The 26726-nt window shown below is 44.5% G+C and overlaps 1 protein-coding gene across 1 annotated transcript in view; it reads right to left on the reverse strand.

Annotated features, from left to right (window-relative positions):
• IARS1 (isoleucyl-tRNA synthetase 1) overlaps window positions 1-26726 on the reverse strand; it is a 237217-nt gene that overhangs the window by 68295 nt on the left and 142196 nt on the right. The window contains exon 18 of the mRNA XM_073562980.1: window positions 26540-26623. Within this exon, the coding sequence (XP_073419081.1) occupies window positions 26540-26623 (84 nt within the window). The remainder of the gene's footprint in view (window positions 1-26539; window positions 26624-26726) is intronic.

A 26726-nucleotide genomic window follows, 5' to 3' on the forward strand; every position in this document is an offset into this window, starting at 1 on the left:
ACACATACCGCTTAGAATTCTCACCAAAAAGGTCTATAATCGTCTCATCAGACCAGAGAATCTTATTTCTCATAGTCTGGGAGTCCTTCATGTGCTTCTAAGCAAACCCTAAGCGTGCTTTCATATGTCTGGCACTGAGGAGAGGCTTCCGTCTGGCCACTCTGACATAAAGGCACGACAGGTGGAGGGCTGCAGTGATAGTTGACTTTGTGGAACTTTCTCCCATCTCCCTACTGCATCTGTGGAGCTCAGCTACAGTGATTTTGGGGTTCTTCTTTACCTCTCTCACCAAGGCTCTTCTCCCACGATTGCTCAGTTTGGCTGGACGGCCAGGTCTAGGAAGACTTCTGGTGGTACCAAACTTCTTCCATTTAATGATTATGGAGGCCACTGTGGTCTTAGGAACCTTCAGTACTGCAGAAATTCTTTTGTAACCTTGGCCAGATCTGTGCCTTACCACAATTCTGTCTCTGAGCTTTTTGGCCAGTTCCTTTAACCTCATGATTCTCATTTGGTCTGACATTCACTGCGAGCTGTGAGGTCTTATATAGACAGGTGTGCGCCTTTACAAATCAAGTCCTATCAGTATAATTATGGCAGTTCAGTACAATCCAGGTCAGAAGGGAGCGCAAAAATAGGAGGAGGTAGTTAAAAGTCTTTTTTATTACATGTCCACAACGCGTTTCAACAGAATAATCTGTCTTCCTCAGGTGGCAGTACAGATCAGAGGTTTTTAAAGGAACAATAGCCAATGAAAAAATGGCTATTAATTAAACATCATGGCAACATTTTAAACAAAGTACATGGAGTAAAAACAAAGTATAAATAAAAAATTGGACATAACACATACAATGAACACTCAATATTAATAGGACCAGTAAAAAAATAAGTTCAAATATATTAAAAGCAGCAAGGTGGGTAAAGCAAGAAAGGAATGTCAGAATGGTTTCTCGATTGTGAGGTTTAACCCCTCAGGTGCTATTGTCCCTAATTTAAAAATCCAAAAACTTTCCCTCCTGATTAAACTCTCATAGAGGTTAGTGGCGTCATCTCTAATATATTCTATAATTGTCAGTCTCAGCGCACTGGGATCCTTATTATGTGTGAGCAAAAAATGTTTGGATAGGCTGTGCAACAGATACCCGTTATTTATATTTTGGCGGTGTTTATTCATTCTATTATGCATTGGTTGAATAGTTCTGCCCACATATTGCAACCCACAGTCACATTCAATTAAGTAAATGACATAATTTGACTGACAGTGGACGTGGCTATTGATTTTAAAAGATGAACCAGTAGTATGAGATTTAAAATGTTGCACCCCATTCAGAATGGATGTACAACAGAGGCATTTGGGGGTTCTGCAGGCAAAGCAGCCTGGATTCTATGAACCATATGTGGTTGGTAGGGATGATTAACTGATAGATGTATTGCTTGGAGCCACAAAGTTACAGAGGGTACGATTCTTCCTAAAGATTGTCATAGGTTGTGCCGGTAAATGGTTTGACAAAATAGGATCACCTTTAAAAATAAACCAATATTTTTTTATTAGATTGCGGATGCGGGCATGAGACCTATTAAAGGTAGTAATCAGGCCCCATCTCGCAAAATCTGCAGATTCAGCCTTCTTTTGTGGAGCAATACTTCTATTTCTGATTTTCTCAATACAGTCCTTCTGGGAGGAGTTATTAGCCCTAGTGAAGGCGTCCTTCAATAGTTTTTTAGGGTAACCCTTGTCAATAAACCGGTCTTCAAGAATTTTTGCCTCTTTTAAGAAGTCACAATTTTTACGGACTCTCCAATATTGCCCGTAGGGAATATTCAAGATCCATGTAGGGAGATGGGTGCTGGAAAAATTAAGGTAGCTGTTGACATCAACTCTTTTAAAATGAGTTGATGTTGAAATTCTACCATATTGGTCGAGATTAATCATTAGGTCTAGAAATTGGATACCTGTGGTGGACATATCAGAGGAAAACGTGAGACCCCAAGTATTCTGGTTCAGGGACTGGGTGAATTCAATTGCTTCTGATTCCGAACCAGTCCAGATAATGAACAAGTCATCAATAAAGCGTCTATAAAGTGCTATCTTGCCTACCGCCAGAGGGGACTGCGCGATGAATGTGGACTCAAAGGCCCCCGTGAACAGATTAGCATAACTGGGGGCAAATCTCGTCCCCGTCGCGCAGCCCCTTACCTGGCGGTAGCAAGTACTCTCAAAAGAGAAGACATTGTTATTAAGAACAAAAAGGATGGCCTGCTTTAAAAATTCTGTGAGGGGGGTAGAGAATCATCATTCGAAAGGAATTGCTGGATTGCTGCTATCCCCAAGTCATGACGAATATTCGTATAAAGGGCCTGCACATCAAGGGTTATCAGGAGGCAATTGGTAAAAATGTGTAAGGAGAGCAAAAGATCGATTAGATGAGAGGAGTCTTTAAGCTAGGAAGGCAAATTTAAAACATATTTCTTTAAAAATAGGTCCACGTAATGAGAAAGATTACAGGTGATTTAACCCCTGAAATGATGGGCGACGTGGGGGATTTTCAGGGTCTTTATGGATCTTGGGTAAGAAATAGAAGAAGGGTAATCTGAATTTAGAGATATTGATGAATCTATACTCCTTCAATTTAAGGATCCCAAGTGATCTAGCCTCTTTTATGAGTGTGGTATATTCCGAAAGGATGGAGGATGAGAGGTCGTGGGCAAGTTTATCATAATATTCAGAATCATTTAGTAGCCTGAAGCCCTTGTTGTTGTAACGGTCTCTATCCATAATCAACACCCCGCCCCCTTTATCCGCATTTCTGATGATTATGTCTTTATTCGCTCTATTTTTGTTCCTTTAAAAATTCTCCATTCTGCGGATCCGTCAAAAAAAACGGATCCTGTGCCATCCGTTCACATCAGTTAGGAACGGATCCGCTTTTCCGCCTTTTTGCCGCATTTTAACTGACACAAAAAACTGAAGTGTGAAAGAGGCCTAAAGTATAATATTACAGGGTATATACACTAGTTTCCTTGATATTGCGTTGATCCAGGGAGCTAGTCTGATTGCCGTATGTGGAGTCGGGAGGGAATTTTTTCCCCCAATGTGAAGCTTACTGTTGCCACATGGGGTTTTTTTTGCCTTCCTCTGGATCAACATGTTAGGGCAAGTTAGGATAGGATATGGGGTGAACTAGATGGACTTAAAGTCTCCCTTCAACCTTAATAACTATGTTACTATGTTAGAAGGAGAGGATGTAGAGGGGGAAATCGAGGTTTAAGATCAAATCCAAAGGTAATAAAATCAACCCTAAACCAGGGGGTGAAATAGCTAAATCTAATATTTTTAACTTATCGGAACATGTACTTTCTGCCCCTGAAATATCCTTGCTGGAACATGGCCTTTCCTTTTGTCCTGATGCCCCTCTAAATACTTTTAATCTCTATCTCGATTTAAACAAATTTTTTAGAAAAATCACGGTGCAACGACATTTTCTCATTGAAGCTAATAAGGAAAAAACCCCTGAGTCGCAAGTGATAAACCCTGATCTCTATACCCATGTGAATAAAGAGTTGGAGTCAAATATGATTGATTTATAATATATAATTGTATCATCCTATTATTTACAGATGGAGATACATTAATTGATGACTAGAATTTCTTCCCACTCCTCTCCCCTTGTATCTGAGATGAGCCTTTCCCATTTCTTCTTAACGGAGTCTATGGTAGATTCTGTCCCCATTGACAGCATATATGTATACAGAGAAGAGGCGAGGCCCTGGGGTCCCTGTGATTTAAGTATCCCTATCAAGGGTAGAGACGAAATAGCATTATCTATACCTATACATCTCATGTGCGATTGAAGAGCTGACCTTAATTGTAAATAACGAAAGAACTGGGACCTCGGGACACTGCGATTAACTTGTATTTGTTCAAAAGACATCAAAGTTCCATGATCATATAGATCACCTATCGTAGACACATTATACTGAGCCCAAAACTCGACAGATGGATGTTCAAGTAACGCCGGAAGGTAACCATTATTCCATAGGGGCATCTCAGCTATAATACCCTCAAATCCAACCACCCTTGTAATCTATTTCCATACTGATCGTGCCAGACGAAGCAGAGGTAACATTCTCGAGACATTTGCTTTCTTCATTTCCAAGAATCCCAATGGGCAACTAGTTTGTGCGGCATAGAGTAGATGATCTTCAGAATTAGGTAGGTGACCGCCTGGCATCCATGTGCTTATGGCTTTGGCCTGCCCAGACAAATAATACAAAAAGAAATCGGGTAACGCTGCCCCCCCCTCCCCTCTTGGAGAGTGGATAATTTAAGTTTGGGTCTGGTTTTCCCCCATATAAAAGATGTGATCTGGGAGTTCAGATTAGCGAAAAAGGATCTGGTCGCCACTACAGCACTATGTTGGAGAAAGTAGCTAAGCTTGGGGAGTAATATCATTTTAATTAAATTAATACGTCCGGCCACAGACAGTGGAAGTTTACCCCAGATCGCGAATTTGGCTTGGACCATCTCCTGTAGTGGATATATATTAAGTTGCAAATCAAATTTACTGTCTTGAGAAATATGGACACCCAGGTATTTAAAACTGGTTACAATGGGTAGTAAGAAAAGTGTCTTAAGTCGTGGCATTGGAGCATGGGAAAGGGGCATCAAAGCAGATTTCTCCCAGTTTATATACGCCAGAATATTTACCCAATTTATTTATAATAGTGATCACTCTTGTCAAGGTCTCCTCCTCCTTGTCCATAAATATCACCATATCGTCAGCATAAAGGCCTATGGTATTGTCCGACCTGCTATTTCTATACCGGCAATATTAGGGGAAGATCTTATATGAACTGCCAATGCCTCAATAGCAAGAGCAAAAAGGGCCGAGGAAAGGGGACACCCCTGACGAGCTCCCCTATGTAATGAAAATGGCTCAGATATGGAATTATTTACGATGACCCGGGCCTTAGGCTTCATGTATAAAATACTGACCCATTTTTGGAATCTATCACCGAATCCATACCTCTGCAAACATGCACGGAGAAAAGGCCATTCAAGAGAGTCAAAGGCCTTGGCCACATCCAGCGATGCCAATGCCCATTCATTATCCGGTGTTATGAGCTCATTTTCTGCTCCACCAGCTGGGAGTTCTCCTTCTGTTCTCCCTCTGGTGGTGACAGGAGGTAGTGAGGTAAGTTTAATTGGTAATGGTCTGCCACCTGACGAGGAGGATAATGATTGGATCTCTGGAGTATCAGACTGGATATAAGACAGACGACGCCCTATCCTGGTGCTGGTGATTCAGTCTGCTTCTCAGGTCTTGGACTTCAGCTGTGCTCCAGTCTTCTCAAGTTAAGTTTGTTTTTGCTAATGTTCACACTTGCTCTTGTTGGCCAACTCAGGTTTTGTGTGGTCAGCCAGCCCGGCTGGGCTGTGCTGAATTTCCACTCTTATTTATCTGTATTTGCCAATTTGCCTTTTTGCCCTTTATTAGATTGGCCTCTTTTTCCTCTGTCTCAGAATATTTCACAGTGCTGATATAGTGGGAGAAGTCTAGTGACTTCAGGGTTAATTTTGTTATCAGAAGCGTTGGACATTATTTTTGGTAGGGATTTTTGGCAGATTGCAGACAGTATCTTTCCTTTCCTGTCCTTTCAAGTTAGTTTGGCCCCATCGTTTGCTCAGTCTATTTTTCTGCCTTTGTTTGTGTTTTCATCTTGCTTCACCATCAATACATGTGGGGGGAGTGGCTTTCCTTTGGGGTCTGCTCTGGGGAGTTAGTTTTCCTCTTTTCTTACTTTAGGCTTATTTAGCTCTCCGGTTGTGACGATGCGTCCAGGACCATCGTAGGCACGCTCCACGACTGCTTCTAGTTGTGTGTTAAGATCAGGGCTCTGTAATCTGCATAGTTACCAACCTCTCTGGTTTTCTGAGACTTAGCGTGTGTTGTTTTTTTTTCTCCTCGGTGACCCATTCATAACAATCCGGTACCAGAGAGCTATATTGGACCATGACTGGACTCGTTTAATATTGATGGAGGTGCTCTTACCAGGCATAAAACCAGTTTGGTCAGAGTGTATGAGGTCTAATATGACTGAATTCAACGTTTTGGCCCAAATTTTGGTAAAAATCTTATAATCCACATTTACCAATGATATGGGACTATAAGATCCCCAATCTAAAGGGTCTTTCCCCTCCTTTTTTAGAACTATTATATTAGCCTCATAGAAGGATTCAGGCATGCAATCCCCCTCCCAAATCCCACAAAACACCGTCAACAAAGGGGGCGCCAGCATCTCCTGGTATTTCCTATACAGTTCGACAGGGAATCCATCCGGCCGAGGGGCCTTCCCAGAGGCCATATCCTTTATGGCATCCTCCACCTCCTCCAGAGTAAATTCAGCATCCATAAAGGCCCGCTGGGAAGGACTCAATGTGGGAAACTTTATGTCTGACAGATAATTTAGACACCCCGGGCCATCAGCATCAGTCTTAGAATTATACAATGAACTATAATACTCAGAAAAACATTTCAGTATTTCCTCAGTTGAAGAAACCAAAACACCATCCGAGTTGCGAACCTGTAGAATTGTGTTAATTGTAATATGCTGTCTTACTAAGTAAGCCAAAAGTTTACTTGCTTGATTCCCCATCTCAAAATAAGATTGTCTGGTGAAAAATAGTTTACATTTAGTTTTAGTGTCAATATATTAAGCATATAACCTTTGAGCAGTCAACCACTCCACCCTATTACTATTAGTTTGATCAGATATGTAGGCTGCCTCCGAATCCTTCAGACGTCGCTCCATCTCGCCATCCTCCTCCGATGTCACTCGTTTAATATAAGAGATCGTAGAGGATAAACAACCCCTCAGATAAGCTTTAAGAGAGTCCCAAAATAAATTAACATTTCGGGGTTCAGGGTGGGACGAGACAAAGCAATGTAACTGATCTATCGTTCTGTCGGGCGATTTTATCAACTTCAGCCAAAAGGGGTTCAATTTCCATGTTATCCTATTGGTAGTACAGAGAGCTTTCTAATGATCTTTTTACTCTTAGACCTGTGACGGGGACAAGGGGGCATCCTCTACGTCTGGAGGAAAGAAGGTTTAAGCATACTCACAGACGCGGATTCTTTACTGTAAGAGCAGTGAGACTATGGAACTCTCTGCCATATGATGTTGTAATGAGTGATTCCCTACTAAAATTTAAGAAGGGTCTGGATGCCTTTCTTGAAAAGTATAATGTTACAGGGTATATACACTAGTTTCCTTGATATTGCGTTGATCCAAGGAACTAGTCTGATTGCCGTATGTGGAGTCGGGAAGGAATTTTTTTCCCCAATGTGGAGCATAGTGTTTGCCACATGTTTTTTTTTGCCTTCCTCTGGATCAACATTTTAGGCTATGTTACGACGGTATATTACATACAGTATGATGACCAAGACACAGCCCTCTAATTAGTACAATGGCCCCCAAAATGTACTTATTGTATTAAAATAAAAAAGACCACGCTCTCCTGTGATGTAGAGCACATTGTGCCCGCGGCACTGAGATGTCAGACATACAGGAAGAATGATGGAGAAGAGAGCTGATGGCTCACTGTTCCATCATTGATTTCAACTGAACCAAAATACAGGATCCATCCGGAGTATAGAATATATTCTGTGATTACATGACCAGCAACCAGGATACATCCGGGGTATAGAATATATTCTGTGATTACATGACCAGCAACCAGGATCCATCCGGGGTATAGAATATATTCTGTGATTACATGACCAGCGACCAGGATCCATCCGGGGTATAGAATATATTCTGTGATTATATGACCAGCAACCAGGATCCATCCGGGGTATAGAATATATTCTGTGATTATATGACCAGCAACCAGGATCCATCCGGGGTATAGAATATATTCTGTGATTATATGACCAGCAACCAGGATCCATCCGGGGTATAGAATATATTCTGTGATTATATGACCAGCAACCAGGATACATCCGGGGTATAGAATATATTCTGTGATTACATGACCAGCAACCAGGATCCATCCGGGGTATAGAATATATTCTGTGATTATATGACCAGCGACCAGGATCCATCCGGGGTACAGAATCTATTCTGTGATTATATGACCAGCAACCAGGACCCATCCGGGGTATAGAATATATTCTGCGATTATATGACCAGCAACCAGGATCCATCCGGGGTATAGAATATATTCTGTGATTATATGACCAGCAACCAGGATCCATCCGGGGTATAGAATATATTCTGTGATTATATGACCAGCAACCAGGATCCATCCGGGGTATAGAATATATTCTGTGATTATATGACCAGCAACCAGGATCCATCCGGGGTATAGAATATATTCTGTGATTACATGACCAGCAACCAGGACCCATCCGGGGTATAGAATATATTCTGTGATTATATGACCAGCAACCAGGATCCATCCGGGGTATAGAATATATTCTGTGATTATATGACCAGCAACCAGGATCAATCCGGGGTATAGAATATATTCTGTGATTATATGACCAGCAACCAGGATCCATCCGGGGTACAGAATATATTCTGTGATTATATGACCAGCAACCAGGATCCATCCGGGGTATAGAATATATTCTGTGATTACATGACCAGCAACCAGGACCCATCCGGGGTATAGAATATATTCTGTGATTATATGACCAGCAACCAGGATCCATCCGGGGTATAGAATATATTCTGTGATTATATGACCAGCAACCAGGATCCATCCGGGGTATAGAATATATTCTGTGATTACATGACCAGCAACCAGGATCCATCCGGGGTACAGAATATATTCTGCGATTATATGACCAGCAACCAGGATCCATCCGGGGTATAGAATATATTCTGCGATTATATGACCAGCAACCAGGATCCATCCGGGGTATAGAATATATTCTGTGATTATATGACCAGCAACCAGGACCCATCCGGGGTATAGAATATATTCTGTGATTACATGACCAGCAACCAGGATCCATCCGGGGTATAGAATATATTCTGCGATTATATGACCAGCAACCAGGATCCATCCGGGGTATAGAATATATTCTGTGATTATATGACCAGCAACCAGGATCCATCCGGGGTATAGAATATATTCTGTGATTATATGACCAGCAACCAGGATCCATCCGGGGTACAGAATATATTCTGTGATTATATGACCAGCAACCAGGATCCATCCGGGGTATAGAATATATTCTGTGATTATATGACCAGCAACCAGGACCCATCCGGGGTATAGAATATATTCTGTGATTACATGACCAGCAACCAGGATCCATCCGGGGTATAGAATATATTCTGTGATTACATGACCAGCAACCAGGATCCATCCGGGGTATAGAATATATTCTGTGATTATATGACCAGCAACCAGGATCCATCCGGGGTATAGAATATATTCTGTGATTATATGACCAGCAACCAGGATCCATCCGGGGTATAGAATATATTCTGTGAATACATGACCAGCAACCAGGATCCATCCGGGGTATAGAATATATTCTGTGATTATATGACCAGCAACCAGGATCCATCCGGGGTATAGAATATATTCTGTGATTATATGACCAGCAACCAGGATCCATCCGGGGTATAGAATATATTCTGTGATTACATGACCAGCAACCAGGATCCATCCGGGGTATAGAATATATTCTGTGATTATATGACCAGCAACCAGGATCCATCCGGGGTATAGAATATATTCTGCGATTATATGACCAGCAACCAGGATCCATCCGGGGTATAGAATATATTCTGTGATTATATGACCAGCAACCAGGATCCATCCGGGGTATAGAATATATTCTGTGATTATATGACGAGCAACCAGGACCCATCCGGGGTATAGAATATATTCTGCGATTATATGACGAGCAACCAGGACCCATCCGGGGTATAGAATATATTCTGTGATTATATGACCAGCAACCAGGATCCATCCGGGGTATAGAATATATTCTGTGATTATATGACCAGCAACCAGGATCCATCCGGGGTATAGAATATATTCTGTGATTATATGACCAGCAACCAGGATCCATCCGGGGTATAGAATATATTCTGCGATTATATGACCAGCAACCAGGATCCATCCGGGGTATAGAATATATTCTGCGATTATATGACCAGCAACCAGGATCCATCCGGGGTATAGAATATATTCTGTGATTATATGACGAGCAACCAGGACCCATCCGGGGTATAGAATTTATTCTGCGATTATATGACCAGCAACCAGGATCCATCCGGGGTATAGAATATATTCTGTGATTACATGACCAGCAACCAGGATCCATCCGGGGTATAGAATATATTCTGTTATTATATGACCAGCAACCAGGACCCATCCGGGGTATAGAATATATTCTGTGATTATATGACCAGCAACCAGGATCCATCCAGGGTACAGAATATATTCTGTGATTATATGACCAGCAACCAGGATCCATCCAGGGTACAGAATATATTTTGCGATTATATGACCAGCAACCAGGATCCATCCGGGGTACAGAATATATTCTGTGATTACATGACCAACAACCAGGATCCATCCAGGGTATAGAATATATTCTGTGATTATATGACCAGCAACCAGGATCCATCCGGGGTACAGAATATATTCTGCGATTATATGACCAGCAACCAGGATCCATCCAGGGTACAGAATATATTCTGTGATTACATGACCAGCAACCAGGATCCATCCAGGGTATAGAATATATTCTGTTATTATATGACCAGCAACCAGGACCCATCTGGGGTATAGAATATATTCTGTGATTATATGACCAGCAACCAGGATCCATCCAGGGTACAGAATATATTCTGTGATTACATGACCAGCAACCAGGATCCATCCGGGGTATAGAATATATTCTGTTATTATATGACCAGCAACCAGGACCCATCCGGGGTATAGAATATATTCTGTGATTATATGACCAGCAACCAGGACCCATCCGGGGTATAGAATATATTCTGTGATTACATGACCAGCAACCAGGATCCATCCGGGGTATAGAATATATTCTGTGATTACATGACCAGCAACCAGGACCCATCCGGGGTATAGAATATATTCTGTGATTATATGACCAGCAACCAGGACCCATCCAGGGTATAGAATATATTCTGTGATTATATGACCAGCAACCAGGATCCATCCAGGGTACAGAATATATTCTGTGATTACATGACCAGCAACCAGGATCCATCCGGGGTATAGAATATATTCTGTGATTATATGACCAGCAACCAGGACCCATCCGGGGTATAGAATATATTCTGTGATTATATGACCAGCAACCAGGATACATCCGGGGTATAGAATATATTCTGTGATTATATGACCAGCAACCAGGATCCATCCAGGGTACAGAATATATTCTGTGATTATATGACCAGCAACCAGGATCCATCCGGGGTACAGAATATATTCTGTGATTATATGACCAGCAACCAGGATCCATCCAGGGTACAGAATATATTCTGCGATTATATGACCAGCAACCAGGACCCATCCGGGGTATAGAATATATTCTGTGATTATATGACCAGCAACCAGGATCCATCCGGGGTATAGAATATATTCTGTGATTATATGACCAGCAACCAGGATCCATCCGGGGTATAGAATATATTCTGTGATTACATGACCAGCAACCAGGATCCATCCGGGGTATAGAATATATTCTGTGATTACATGACCAGCAACCAGGATCCATCCGAGGTATAGAATATATTCTGTGAATACATGACCAGCAACCAGGATCCATCCGGGGTATAGAATATATTCTGTGATTACATGACCAGCAACCAGGATACATCCGGGGTATAGAATATATTCTGTGATTATATGACCAGCAACCAGGATCCATCCGGGGTACAGAATATATTCTGTGATTATATGACCAGCAACCAGGATCCATCCGGGGTATAGAATATATTCTGTGATTACATGACTAGCAACCAGGATCCATCCGGAGTATAGAATATATTCTGTGATTATATGACCAGCAACCAGGATCCATCCGGGGTATAGAATATATTCTGTGATTATATGACCAGCAACCAGGATCCATCCGGGGTATAGAATATATTCTGTGATTACATGACCAGCAACCAGGATCCATCCGGGGTATAGAATATATTCTGTGATTATATGACCAGCAACCAGGATCCATCCGGGGTATAGAATATATTCTGTGATTATATGACCAGCAACCAGGATCCATCCGGGATATAGAATATATTCTGTGATTATATGACGAGCAACCAGGATCCATCCGGGGTACAGAATATATTCTGTGATTATATGACCAGCAACCAGGATCCATCCGGGGTATAGAATATATTCTGTGATTACATGACCAGCAACCAGGATCCATCCGGGGTATAGAATATATTCTGTGATTATATGACCAGCAACCAGGATCCATCCGGGGTATAGAATATATTCTGTGATTACATGACCAGCAACCAGGATCCATCCGGGGTACAGAATATATTCTGTGATTATATGACCAGCAACCAGGATCCATCCGGGGTATAGAATATATTCTGTGATTATATGACCAGCAACCAGGATCCATCCGGGGTATAGAATATATTCTGTGATTATATGACCAGCAACCAGGATCCATCCGGGGTATAGAATATATTCTGTGATTACATGACCAGCAACCAGGATCCATCCGGGGTACAGAATATATTCTGTGATTACATGACCAGCAACCAGGATCCATCCGGGGTATAGAATATATTCTGTGATTATATGACCAGCAACCAGGATCCATCCGGGATATAGAATATATTCTGTGATTATATGACGAGCAACCAGGATCCATCCGGGGTACAGAATATATTCTGTGATTATATGACCAGCAACCAGGATCCATCCGGGATATAGAATATATTCTGTGATTATATGACCAGCAACCAGGATCCATCCGGGGTATAGAATATATTCTGTGATTATATGACCAGCAACCAGGATCCATCCGGGATATAGAATATATTCTGTGATTATATGACGAGCAACCAGGATCCATCCGGGGTACAGAATATATTCTGTGATTATATGACCAGCAACCAGGATCCATCCGGGGTATAGAATATATTCTGTGATTATATGACCAGCAACCAGGATCCATCCGGGATATAGAATATATTCTGTGATTATATGACCAGCAACCAGGATCCATCCGGGATATAGAATATATTCTGTGATTATATGACGAGCAATCAGGATCCATCCGGGGTACAGAATATATTCTGTGATTATATGACCAGCAACCAGGATCCATCCGGGGTATAGAATATATTCTGTGATTACATGACCAGCAACCAGGATCCATCCGGGGTATAGAATATATTCTGTGATTATATGACCAGCAACCAGGATCCATCCGGGGTATAGAATATATTCTGTGATTACATGACCAGCAACCAGGATCCATCCGGGGTACAGAATATATTCTGCGATTATATGACCAGCAACCAGGATCCATCCGGGGTATAGAATATATTCTGTGATTATATGACCAGCAACCAGGATCCATCCGGGATATAGAATATATTCTGTGATTATATGACCAGCAACCAGGATCCATCCGGGGTATAGAATATATTCTGTGATTATATGACCAGCAACCAGGATCCATCCGGGGTATAGAATATATTCTGTGATTATATGACCAGCAACCAGGATCCATCCGGGATATAGAATATATTCTGTGATTATATGACCAGCAACCAGGATCCATCCGGGATATAGAATATATTCTGTGATTATATGACCAGCAACCAGGATCCATCCGGGGTATAGAATATATTCTGTGATTATATGACCAGCAACCAGGATCCATCCGGGATATAGAATATATTCTGTGATTATATGACCAGCAACCAGGATCCATCCGGGATATAGAATATATTCTGTGATTACATGACCAGCAACCAGGATCCATCCGGGGTATAGAATATATTCTGTGATTATATGACCAGCAACCAGGACCCATCCGGGGTATAGAATATATTCTGTGATTATATGACCAGCAACCAGGATCCATCCGGGGTACAGAATATATTCTGCGATTATATGACCAGCAACCAGGATCCATCCGGGGTATAGAATATATTCTGTGATTATATGACCAGCAACCAGGCTCCATCCGGGGTATAGAATATATTCTGTGATTATATGACCAGCAACCAGGATCCATCCGGGATATAGAATATATTCTGTGATTATATGACCAGCAACCAGGATCCATCCGGGGTATAGAATATATTCTGTGATTACATGACCAGCAACCAGGATCCATCCGGGGTATAGAATATATTCTGTGATTATATGACCAGCAACCAGGATCCATCCGGGGTACAGAATATATTCTGCGATTATATGACCAGCAACCAGGATCCATCCGGGGTATAGAATATATTCTGTGATTATATGACCAGCAACCAGGATCCATCCGGGATATAGAATATATTCTGTGATTATATGACCAGCAACCAGGATCCATCCGGGGTATAGAATATATTCTGTGATTACATGACCAGCAACCAGGATCCATCCGGGGTATAGAATATATTCTGTGATTATATGACCAGCAACCAGGACCCATCCGGGGTATAGAATATATTCTGTGATTATATGACCAGCAACCAGGATCCATCCGGGGTACAGAATATATTCTGTGATTACATGACCAGCAACCAGGATCCACCTGAGGTAGAGAATCTATTCTATTACTGTATGACGCTTGACAGCAGCATTTAATGCACGCTTCTGGCAAGCGCGACAGAAATCTCGTCCATCGGTGACCCTGTCACGTGATGGCGGGTCACCGATGGGTCAGCATGACAACCAGAGGTCTCCAAATTATTTAAACTATAGGAAAAGAGAGCGCAATAGGGTTTTATCCGGGTGACTTTTGAAAGAGAATAAAGAGATATACTCACCCTTTGCAAGAGAGACCTGAGCATATAAGGTCAGTTGTCAGCCTGCTGCACGTCCAACGGTCCACACAGTGACCGCCAAATAAATCTCTTACGGCATAAAATTCTTGGACTTATGTGCGCTGCTAGACAGAATATCAAATCCAGATCACGTAGACAAATTAACCTTTTATTTCCCAACGCGTTTCGAAGTCCATAACACTTCTTCCTCAGGGGATGACATATATGAGTAGATAGAGCTGTCTCTAGTTTTATACATCCACAGATTGAAAATTGGAGCCAATGATAACATGTGATACAGCGCAAAAGTCAAAGTTCAAACAGATCAAATGTCGTGAGAATATCATAATTTATCTTTAGTTGATAAAATCAATTGTTCCTTTATTAATTTCACAGAAAAAGGTATTAAAAAGAAAAAAAATGATAAAAATATAAAAAGTGATAAAAAGAAAAAAGGAAAAAAAAAGCTTTTTATATTTTTATCATTTTTTTCTTTTTAATACCTTTTTCTGTGAAATAAAGGAACAATTGATTTTATCAACTAAAGATAAATTATGATATTCTCACGACATTTGATCTGTTTGAACTTTGACTTTTGCGCTGTATCACATGTTATCATTGGCGCCAATTTTCAATCTGTGGATGTATAAAACTAGAGACAGCTCTATCTACTCATATATGTCATCCCCTGAGGAAGAAGTGTTATGGACTTCGAAACGCGTTGGGAAATAAAAGGTTAATCTATCTACGTGATCTGGATTTGATATTCTGTCTAGCAGCGCACATAAGTCCAAGAATTTTATTCCGTAAGAACCAGAGGTCTCCAGCATATCACTATGATTGTCACTTGTCACTGTAGTTTCTAAAAATATTAAAAAAATATAAAAAGTTCAAATCACCCCGCTTTCACCCCATTCAAAATAAAACAAAAATAAAAAAAATCAAATGCACACTAATCTGGTATCGCCGCGTTCAGAATCACGTAATCTATCAAGCTATAAAAATAATCCGATCGGTAAACCACTTAGCGAAAAAAAAAAAAAAAGTCAAAACCCCAGAATTATTTCTTTTGGTCACCGCAACATTGCATTAAAATCCAGTAACGGGTGTCACGAATTTATTTCTAGCCATGACGTCGTAAGGTATAATACCCCACAACTTTTGTCTCCACTTTCAGTTTCGGTTCGGAACTTGCAGCTCTCTGGCTCCCCCCTTATCCTCAGGTCAGTCAGGGAACTACATCTCATCGATCTCCTGGTGCATGACGTGCTGCACTTTGTTAGAGATCCGAAAGGAAGTCCACCGGATTGGGACATGATTCCCGGTGTCCACTTCGTGGACCGCTACCTCAGTCCTTCCAGGTCTGTTGACAAACACAGCTCTGAAGGATTCCAGCAAGGCTCGCAGCTGCAACCACTGGTGTGCGGATAGCAAGGCGTTTACCTCCACATCCTCTATGGACCTGCCGGCCTTCGCTAGGGCCCGCTTGTCCAGTTGGGGCTCTTCCTACCCATCCTGAAGCAGGCTGCAGACCGGTTGGAAGCAGGTTCCACGTTCTTGATGAGCTTTCATCATATTGATGTGGAAGGCCTTCCGCCTACCCCGAGAGCGTGGTCAAGAGTGACCACGTAAGATGACGGAGTTGAGCTGTTGATGTATGACGTCCAGGCCTTCCCAAGCCGCCGGAAGCTTATCCTTTGGTACGGAGACCAACACCCACACCATCTGACCTACCTGGTAGGTCCGCTCCTGGGCGTTCTGGTAGTAGCAGTGCTTCTGGTCAGCCTGGGCCTGCGCCAGGTTGTCATGCATCAACTGCGTCAAGGTCTGCATCCTGTCATGGAAGAGCATGACACACGCCACAATGGACACTTCTGAAGGGCTCGGCTCTTCTTCCTAGGATTCCCTTATGATCCCAAGGGGTCCCCGGACTCGCCTGCCATACAGTAGCTCGAAGGGGGAGAATCCCGTCGAGGCCTGCGGAACCTCTCGGTAAGCAAATAGCAGGTGTGGGAGGTACCGCTCTCAGTCGTGTCCCTGGGTCTCAACCAGCATTCTTAGCATCTGTTTGAGGGTACCATTGAAGCGCTCACACAAACCATTGGTTTGGGGTTGATACGCGCTCAATACCAGACGCTTAACCTGCATTTTCTTACATAGAACCTTCATTAGGCGAGACATGAATTGAGTCCCCTGGCCGGTAAGCACCTCCCTGGGAAATACTACTCGTAAAAAGATGACCAACAGGGCATCTGCCACCTTATCCGCCCTAGTTGAGGACAGAGCCACTGCCTCCGGGTATTGGGTAGCATAGTCTACCACAGTAAGGATGTAACGCTTTCCAGAGCTGCTGGATTTGGCCAGTGGTCCCACAATGTCCACAGCAATCCTCTGGAAAGGTTCCTGTATCACTGGCAAAGAGATCAGGGGAGCCTTGGGAGCAGGCCCTGACTTTCCCATTCTTTGACATGTGATACAGGAGCGGCAGTAGTTTGTTACATGTGTCCCCAATTTGGGCCACTAGAAGTGTCGAGACGGCCGGGCCTTAGTTCTGCTGATCCCCAGGTGTCCAGCGAGTAGAATTTCATGGGCAATCCTTAACAATTCATCTCTAAATTGGTAGGGGATGACCAGCTGTCTTTCCCTCAACCACTCCTTTTGGGATTTACCGGCAACTGACTCCCAATGCAACCTCCCTCGTTCCCAGAACAGCTTCTCCTTATCAGTCTCAGAGGTGGGCTTCTTGGCGAGTTTTCTCAAGGCCTCCAGGCTAACATGTGAGTGCAGAGCAGCCTGGAACTCCTGGCTGGAGGCAGCTAGAAGTGACATTATGGTCCCTTCCTCACGGGGACCCTCTGGGACCTCCTCTTGGCCCATCTCTGGTTCAGTCATCCCTCTGACTGAGGAGGGTCCAGAAAGCAGGGCGTTACCTGCATTCTGGGCACTCTGACTGCGGTTGACACCGGCTATATAGGCCGGCTCCCCAGGGACTACCACAGTCCCATCAGCCTGCTCGGCTATGGGTACTACCTCCCCATCCTCCACCAGAGGGGTATCCGGGGGGGGCAAGGGCATGTGCCCCGGGCGCAGCTGGCCGGGCGCAGTCGAGTTGCCTAATGCGGCGGTCCGCAGTGTCTCTCCTGGCGGCTGCATTCTGCCGCGTTCTGGCCTGGGAGTCGGAGGTTCTCTGGGTCGGCTGTCAAGCTGACAGCCGGCGCCGAGAAGCTGCGTGTGCCGGCTCCCAGGGAGCAATTGTACTGGCGTCTATACAGACGCCAGTACAATTGAAGCTCTGACCGCCGGGTCAGAGCAACTCCAGCAGCGTGATCACGTCATGTGATCACGCTGCTGACGTCACTCGCCGGCGCCCAGGACACTGGTGGTAAGTGTGCTCCACTCTCTCTGGAGCTGAAGAGCCACCGAAGGGGGGGGCACTTTATGTGTGAGGGGAATTGGCATGGGGATGGGGGGTTATTTAATGGATAGGGGGCACTTTATGTGTGGGGGGGAATTTAGAGTGTGGATGGGGGGGTTATTTAATGTGTGAGGGGAATTTAGAGTGGGGATGGGGGGGTTATTTAATGTGTGAGGGGAATTGGCATGGGGATGGGGGTTATTTAATGGATGGGGGCACTTTATGTGTGGGGGATTTAGAGTGGGGATGGGTGGTTATTTAATGTGTGGGGGCATTTGGAGTGGGGATGGGGGTTATTTAATGTGTGGGGGCATTTGGAGTGGGGATGGGGGTTATTTAATGTATGGGGGGATTTAGAGTGAGGATGGGGGGTACTTAATATGTGGGGGGAATTGAAAGGGGATGGGGGTAATGTGTGGGGATATTTGGAGTGGGGATGAGGGGTTTTAATGTGTGTGGGGGATTTGGAGTGGGGATGGGGGGATTTAATGTGTGCGGGGGATTTGGAGTGTGTGGGGAGATTTGATGTGTGTGGGTAGATTTGAGGACAAAATGAAGAGTATGTATGAGGAAACAGTATGGGGGGTGAGTGGGGGGAAAGGTGCAGACACTATGGGGAGCGAATGGGTAGATGTATGTGGACACAGTATGAGTAGCGAAGGGAAAAATGTATGTGGACACAGTATGGGGAGTGAGGGTGATGGGATGTGTGCAGACAGTATAGGGAGTCGGGTATGTGTGAGCAGACAGTATAGAGAGTGAGGGGGTAAATACATGAGGAGACAGTATGGTGAACAGGTGGGATGTTAGCGGAGACAGTATGAGGAGGGAGGGGAATAGTGTGAGGCAACAGTATATTGCAGATATTTTTATTTAGATGCATTATAATGACAGTTCTATCTTTAAGGGGATTGTGTGGAGAGTTGGTGCAGAAGACTGGAGAAGATGGAAGTCTGCAGAGGCGAGATGTGGATGAGAATACTCATCATGGGGTCTGGACAAGAAGAAGAAAAGAAGGAGAACGACACCAGAGACGACGTCATCTATAAGGTACCTGGATGTAAATATTATTTGTGATACTGACTAATTCTCATGTTCACAGTGCTCAGTGAACGCTGTTAGGATACTCTCGTGCCGGTAATTTACATACATGCTGTCATGTGCTGACTAGACATGTGTGGCCTCACTCAATGAAAATGAATTGAGCGAGGCCGGGCACGTCTAGTCGAAATGTGTCCAGAAGTATACAAATCACATGCTTGTGCTGACATGACTGTGTACTCTTGTCACCGGTACGGGAGAATCCTAAAAGTGTGCAGTGCATTCATTGTGAGATTTCAGAAGCCTGCAATGTCAGGATTCAGCTCTGCAGGTTCCAGTACTCATCACACGGACACTTCACTCATATGCGACTTTCATACTTATGGCCCTGTGACAACGAGCTTCTCTTCATGCTTCTCTCAGTTTTTCACTGAACATTGAGAGCATTAGGAAGAGCAGCTCGTCGGTACATGAGTAAGTGTGCAAATCGCATGTGTGCTTGGTGGGGCGCCAAACCGAATTCTTGCCCCGGGTACCAGAAAGCCCAGATACACCTCTGTCCACCCCCATTACCTCAGGAGCAGTGCTATGTATGGGGGCAGTTACCTTCGGCCAGGACACCTCCCTTTGTGGCATCACCTTCTTCATGATTCCCGTGCCTCTCCCTATTTCCCTTAGCACTTATGCTTGCTCCTGTTAGAGGATCCTCAACCAGATCACCCCGCAGCGTGAGGTGGCTGAGTACTCCTGTACCTTCGGATACATCATCATTATCAGGTAAAGCATGCACATTATTACCATTAACATGTCTACAAATATCTAAAGGGCTGTCACATTGTAGAAGGATCAACTTTATTCTCATTTGCACAAGGAAAGACTAGAAGCAATGGGATGAAACTGAATGGGAGGAGACACAGATTAGATATTAGAAAAAACTTTTTGACAGTTAGAGTGATCAATGAGTGGAACAGGCTGCCACGAGAAGTGGTGAGTTTTCCTTCAATGGAAGTCTTCAAACAGAGGCTGGACAGACATCTGACTGGGATGATTTAGCGAATCCTGCTTTGAGCAGGGGGTTGGACCAGATGGCCCAGGAGGTCCCTTCCAACTCTACGATTCTATGATTCTATGAACATTACGCTGTGGATCATATGGGGGGAAGGGTATCAGGGACATAGTACGCAACTATCCTCCCTAAATCAGTCCCCAACAAAACGTGTGTGGGCAGGTTTTCGGACACCCACACTTCCTTCACCCAGATCCGGCACCCCAATCTATAAAAACCCAGGCCATCGGCAAGGGACAACGGACGCCCCCAACCCCAGTAACAGTCAGGGTTTTCCCCGGAATAATCTCTTCAGGGCCAGGAGTTCGGGTCGGATGAGGGTTCGTTCGGCACCAGTGTCCTTGAGGCCTATAGCGACATGGTTCCCCATGGTGATGTGCTGAAAATTTTCACACGACCTCCTAACCGCCCCACCCACAAAAAGAACTGCTGCATTAGGCCCTGAGGACTTGACTGGGGCGGCTCTTCTTCTGCTTCTCCGGACAAGTGGCGCTGAGATGTCCAGTCCCATTGCAAACATAACATTTGTGGGGATCAGATGTAGGCATTTCATTGGCAAAGGGGACAAGGCCTCTGGTGGGTCATCTGGCAGGGGTACTGGGGTTGGTTGATGGCTTACCCACTTTCCAGCTGGTGGCAACCGGCTTACGCACCTCCGGTTTACAGTTGGACTCGTAGGTGTCAGCGATCTGCATTGCTTTATGCGCGTCTTTTAGCTCCCGGTCCATCACGAACTGTCGCACCTCCGCCAGACAAAGATGCAGGAACTGGTGTTTTATCATCAGGTCCTGAAGCTGCTCAAAGATGGTCACTGACAGTCCTTGGACCCACTGATCAAAGTTGGTTCTGAGTCCATGCACTACATCGCTGTAACTGTCGTGTGGGCCACATTGGAGATTCCGGAACTTTTAGTGGAAAACCTCAGGAGTCACTTGGTACTTTCTTATCAGGGCCTGCTTGATGGCCTCATAATTTCCCTCTTGGTCTCGAGGAAGAGATGCAAATGCCTTCAGAGCTTTTCCTTTGAGCCCTGAGGTTAAATATCAGGCCCATTGGGTCACAAGCAACTGGTACTGTGCAGGCTTTTTCAAATCCCCACAGAAAAATGTCTAAGTCCCCATCCTTTTCCATCACAGAAATATGCTCTGGCCCAGGTTTATGGAACTGGGCATTGCTGGACTCACTGCTGGGCTGGGAAGACGTCGGCCCCTGGATTCGCGCTAACTCCAGCTGGTGCTGTCACTCTTCCCGCTCGGCTTGTCGCTCTCGTTCGGCTCTCTCTTGGTATTGCTTTATCAGCTGCAGACATCTCTCATGATCTTCTGCAGGGCATTGTTATAGAGCCAGTTGCAGATAGCGGTCCACGCTATCCACTCGCGCCGGCCTGCACCGGTTGGACCTCTGGTTTGGTGACGTCCATACTTTGGCTGACCCTTGCCTCCGCTGGGCTCTGGGAACGGTCTTGATCCGCTTCAAGTTGCACCAGTTCCGCGACCATTTGATCCTTGTTTTTTTCCTGGGTGGGTCAATGCCTTGGTACGTACATATTCCAACAACAATGTCCTTTTTCTGCTGGGTGTACCAGGGTTCTCCCCTTGCAGTCATAATTGTCAAATAAAAGATAGGACAGAAAAGCCAAGAGAAGGGGAGGGGGTAACTGCTACACACACCGTATGGTCTCAGATCTACTAAACACCTAGTTCAATCTTAAACTTTTTGAGCAGGGTCCTCGCAAGAACCGTGCAAGTTTTTAGTGAGTGGAATGATTGCTCAAACCAGATCATTAATGCTCTATGATCCCACTGCTCTGCCACCAATACGTCACAAATTTACTTCTACCCGTGACGTCGTGAGGTACAATACCCCACAGCTTTTGTTTCCACTTTCAGTTCCTATTGGAACTTGCAGCTCTTTGGCGCCCCCTTTTCTTCAGGTCAGTCAGGGAAATGCACCTAGGGTAAGTTGTCACTGGAAAGGCTGACTTGTTGCATACTGGCTATTGGGAACTCTGCAGTGAGGGCGGCGTGTGTATCACCAATCCAAGGCAGGGACCAAACACATAAACCTCCGATTCGTCACTGCCAGGGTTTCCCAATACCACAGGGCGCTATGCTGCCACCAGTTCCTCATTTGATACTAAAGACTGTATCAGGTCAGGAACTAACCCGCAGGTAGCGTAATTTGGCGAGTAGGACGTGTCAGTTCTATCATAGAGCCAAAAGAACGAAACTAGTAAATTTATAAGTTTACCCCAGAAAATATAGGCAGTGTTTACAGAAAAATATAAAAGATATTACAAAAGGAGACAAAATACAGTATGTACAACAGTTACAAATAAAAGGGATTAAAATAAGAAACTTACTCTCAGTCACAAATTTGACGTGTTGATAAAGGGGAGGAGAACCTTCCCAGGGCAAAAGGGTCCTTTAGCTCAGCTTTCTGTAGCTGGTTCTCCAGGCATGTGACCCCTACCTGATCGAGCATCCCAGCTTTATGCTTTTCTCTTACTCACCTCATTGGGTGGGCTGAGTTAGAGAATATACGCCCATTTTAAAAACTTCTACCTGCCATATCTTTGGCTGGGAACCTCACAGGGTGATTATATGCTGTGTTGCATTTTTGTGCTCTGGGCGCAGCGAAAAAAAGGGTTCAGCGCCAGCAAAATCAGACCAGCGCACGATCAGCGTATCCAACGCTAAATATAGGATACACTGATCGCATGCAGCCTCATGCGATCAGAGGAGGAACTGACCGAAGGGGACACAGCCGGGGGCGGGGCTTAGCGGCGCCCAAGAACGCTAGTGTGAAACTAGTCTTAAATAAAAAAGAACCTAGACATGTTTGGTGTCTGTGAACTCAATGACATGGAGAATCATAATGGAAGGTCACTTAGCATTTGGTGAACACGGTAAAGAAAAACATCCAAAAAACTGTTGTGGAATTGGGCACTTTTTTTGCAATTTCACCTGCACTTGTATTTTTTTTGCCATTTTTGAGTACACGATATGATAAAACTAATGGTGTTGTTGAAAAGTACAACTCGTGCAGCAGAAAAAAGCCCTCACATGGATATATTGACAGAAAAATAAAAAAGTTATGGCTCTGGGAAGAAGGGGAGTGAAAAACAAACACAAAAAAACGAAAAATGGCTCCGTCATGAAGGGGTAAAACACCTTGATCTCTCTGAACACACTCTCTCTCTGAATTCCTTCTGCCTCTTACAGATATAAGTTTGTTACAATGTGGACGCTACTGCCGTTTTATACAACACCACAATAGTTGTAGCTCTGGAATCGGTCGCCCCTCTCACACATACCAAAGCTCACAAAATCAACAGATTACCCTGGCACACCATCCTCACCAAAGAACTGAGGCAGGCTTCCAGGGTTGCTGAGCGGAGATGGAAAAGATCCCACTCCAATGAGCAAGTCATCGCATTCAAACAGTCCCTCACTACTTTCTGTCACAATCCATTTTTGGATTCGTGGCAGCTCTGGTTCCACTAAAATTTAAATGTAGCTTTTTTCCTTTCAGGCCAGCAGGGGTTAATGTCAGTTTTCCTTGTTGGCAGTGTGCTGTAGCCACTTAATTGCTGATGCAGATTGTGACCACTCCCACCATCCTTTAAATAGTCATCTGATGCATCAGCTGACTGTTATTAATAGAGTAATTCTATTGAGACAAGCCTTGCAGCTTCAGCTCCCTGGAATCACCGCTGATTCTGCTACTTCTGGAGTTCGGGGTTTCATTTTCGTGCCCTATGCGGTGTGGAGCTTGGCGGCGGAGTCTGGAAGCTAAGTGTTGTGCTTTTACCTTGTCTATCTCGTGCTCGTCACTATCTCCTGTGTTGTACCATCTGCAGTAGTGAGCTACTGCCCTTGCCGGCCAGTGCTCTAGCCACGGCAGTGTGAGGTGACAGCGAGGGACAAGGTTAGTGACGGAGGCGGGGGGGGGAGGAAGGACCCGCTTAGGGCGTTAAGGAAGTGCAGAGACAGGTTCAGGTTTGAGCTCAGGAGGTGTCCCATTCCTCATTCCCCATCTGTAGTTCCTTCCTCTCCCCTTTTCCATCCCGTTGAGTGTGTGTTGTGCGGTCCGCTGACCGACCCCCCTGGTGGGATGGTGACATTTTCAAGGCAAGTTGCTGCAGCAAAACAAACCTACTTCTCATCTCATATCCTCCCTGTCTCACAAATCTAAACCGCTTATTCAACACTTTCAATTCTGTCCTCTGTCCCCCAGCACCTCCCTCCCTCTCCACTCATTTCAGCTGAAGACTTTGCCTCTTTCTTTAAGCAGAAGAGCGATAACATCAGAGAAAGCTTTGGCCTACAACCTGAGCTCAACTCTCAAGATCACATCTAACCACCTGTGCACTTGACCAGATCCCAACCCACTTCATCCCAAACCTCACCACAGTCTTCATCCCAACCCTAACCCACCTCTTCAACCTATCACTAATAACTGGTGTTTTCCCCTCAACCTTTCAACATGCCTCAATCACACCTATCCTCAAAAAGCCCTCTCTTGACCCATCCTCTGTATCCAGCTAGTCTTCATCCTAACCATCTCTTCAACCCATCACTAACAACAGGTGTTTTTCCTGACACAGCATCAGTAGATACCTCTCTGGACCAGATATCACCTCCCTACTAACCAGAATCCCACAATGTCCGTCTGCTATTTCATCCTTCTTCTCCGTAAGATTTCTAAAACTTAATATGGACAAAACAGAATTCATCATCTTTCCCCCATCTCATTCGATTCCCCCAACGGACCTTTCCTAACCATTAGAGTTAAAAGACTGCTCACTCTCCCCAGTCCCACAAGCTCGCTACCTCGGGGTAATCCTTGACCCATCATCTCTCCTGCAAACCAAATATCCAAGCCCTTTCCAGTTCCTGCCGATTTCAACTCAAAAATATTTCCCGGATCTGCAAATTCCTCAACCAACAATCTGCAAAAACACTAGTCCATGCCCTCATCATCTCCTGCCTCGACTTCTGCAACCTCCTGCTCTGTGGCCTCCCCTCTAACACTCTCGCACTTTTCCAGTCTATCCTAAACTCTGCTGCCCGACTAATCCACTTATACCCCCACTATTCCCTGGCCTCTCCCCTCTGTCAATCCCTGCACTGGCTCCCATTACCCAGAGACTCTAGTTCAAAACCCTAACCATGACATAAAAGCCATCCACAACATGTGTCCTCCATACATCTGTGACCTCGTCTCCTGGTACTTGCATGACCGAAACCTCCGATCCTCATAAGATCTCCTTCTCTACTCCCCTCTTTCCACAATCGCATACTAGATTTCTCCCGCGCATCTCCCCTACTCTGGAACACTCTACCACAACATATCAGACTCTCACCTACCATGGAAATCTTCAAAAGGAATCTGGAGACCGACCACTTCGGACAAGCCTACAATGTGCAGTAACCTCCAATCACATGTAAAGCACCATGGAATAAATGGTGCTATAATAAATAATAATAATAATCCAGGGCAAAGAATCTATTCTGTGATTGTATGACCGGCGCCCAGGATCCATCCGGGGCAGAGAATCTATTCTAGGATTGTATGACCAGCATCCAGGATCCATCCGGGGCAGAGAATCTATTCACTGATTATACGACCGACACCCAGGATCCATCTGGTGCAGAATCTATTCAGTGATTATATGACCGGCATTCCAGGATTCATCCGAGGCAGTAAATCTATTCTGTGATTGTATGACTGCCAGTGTGATGCTGGGTAAGGGGAGTCGGATACTGTCATTGAATCTGGGATCCGCTCCCCCCAGTCTTATAGCAGCCGTGTGGTCTTCTGCTACTAGTGGTACACCACTGGGAGACAGATGGGCAGCCACTATACAGTATATCCCACTTCATAGTACGATGACCGGTTACAGGGGCACAGGTCACCACACCAGTAAGAGCATCGTCTCTGGCTTTTGATACTACAGTACAATGATTAAGTGACAGCGCCTTGCATCTTACCTGAGAGCGTCGGCCCCATAACTGTTGATCACGAGTGTTGGATCCGGGTAATTCTTCTTACTTTTACTCATTTTCTGACCATCACTGTAAGAAAAACATCAGTAGAAAATTATATCAGATGCCAGAAACTAGCACCTGCCATAGTGACGGCAGGCCCCCCACAACTGCTAAACTCAGGTGTGGAAAT

This window comes from Dendrobates tinctorius, unplaced genomic scaffold (genome assembly GCF_039654945.1).
Source record: "Dendrobates tinctorius isolate UK_male_01 unplaced genomic scaffold, ASM3965494v1 ptg000375l, whole genome shotgun sequence".
Taxonomy (NCBI): domain Eukaryota; kingdom Metazoa; phylum Chordata; class Amphibia; order Anura; family Dendrobatidae; genus Dendrobates; species Dendrobates tinctorius.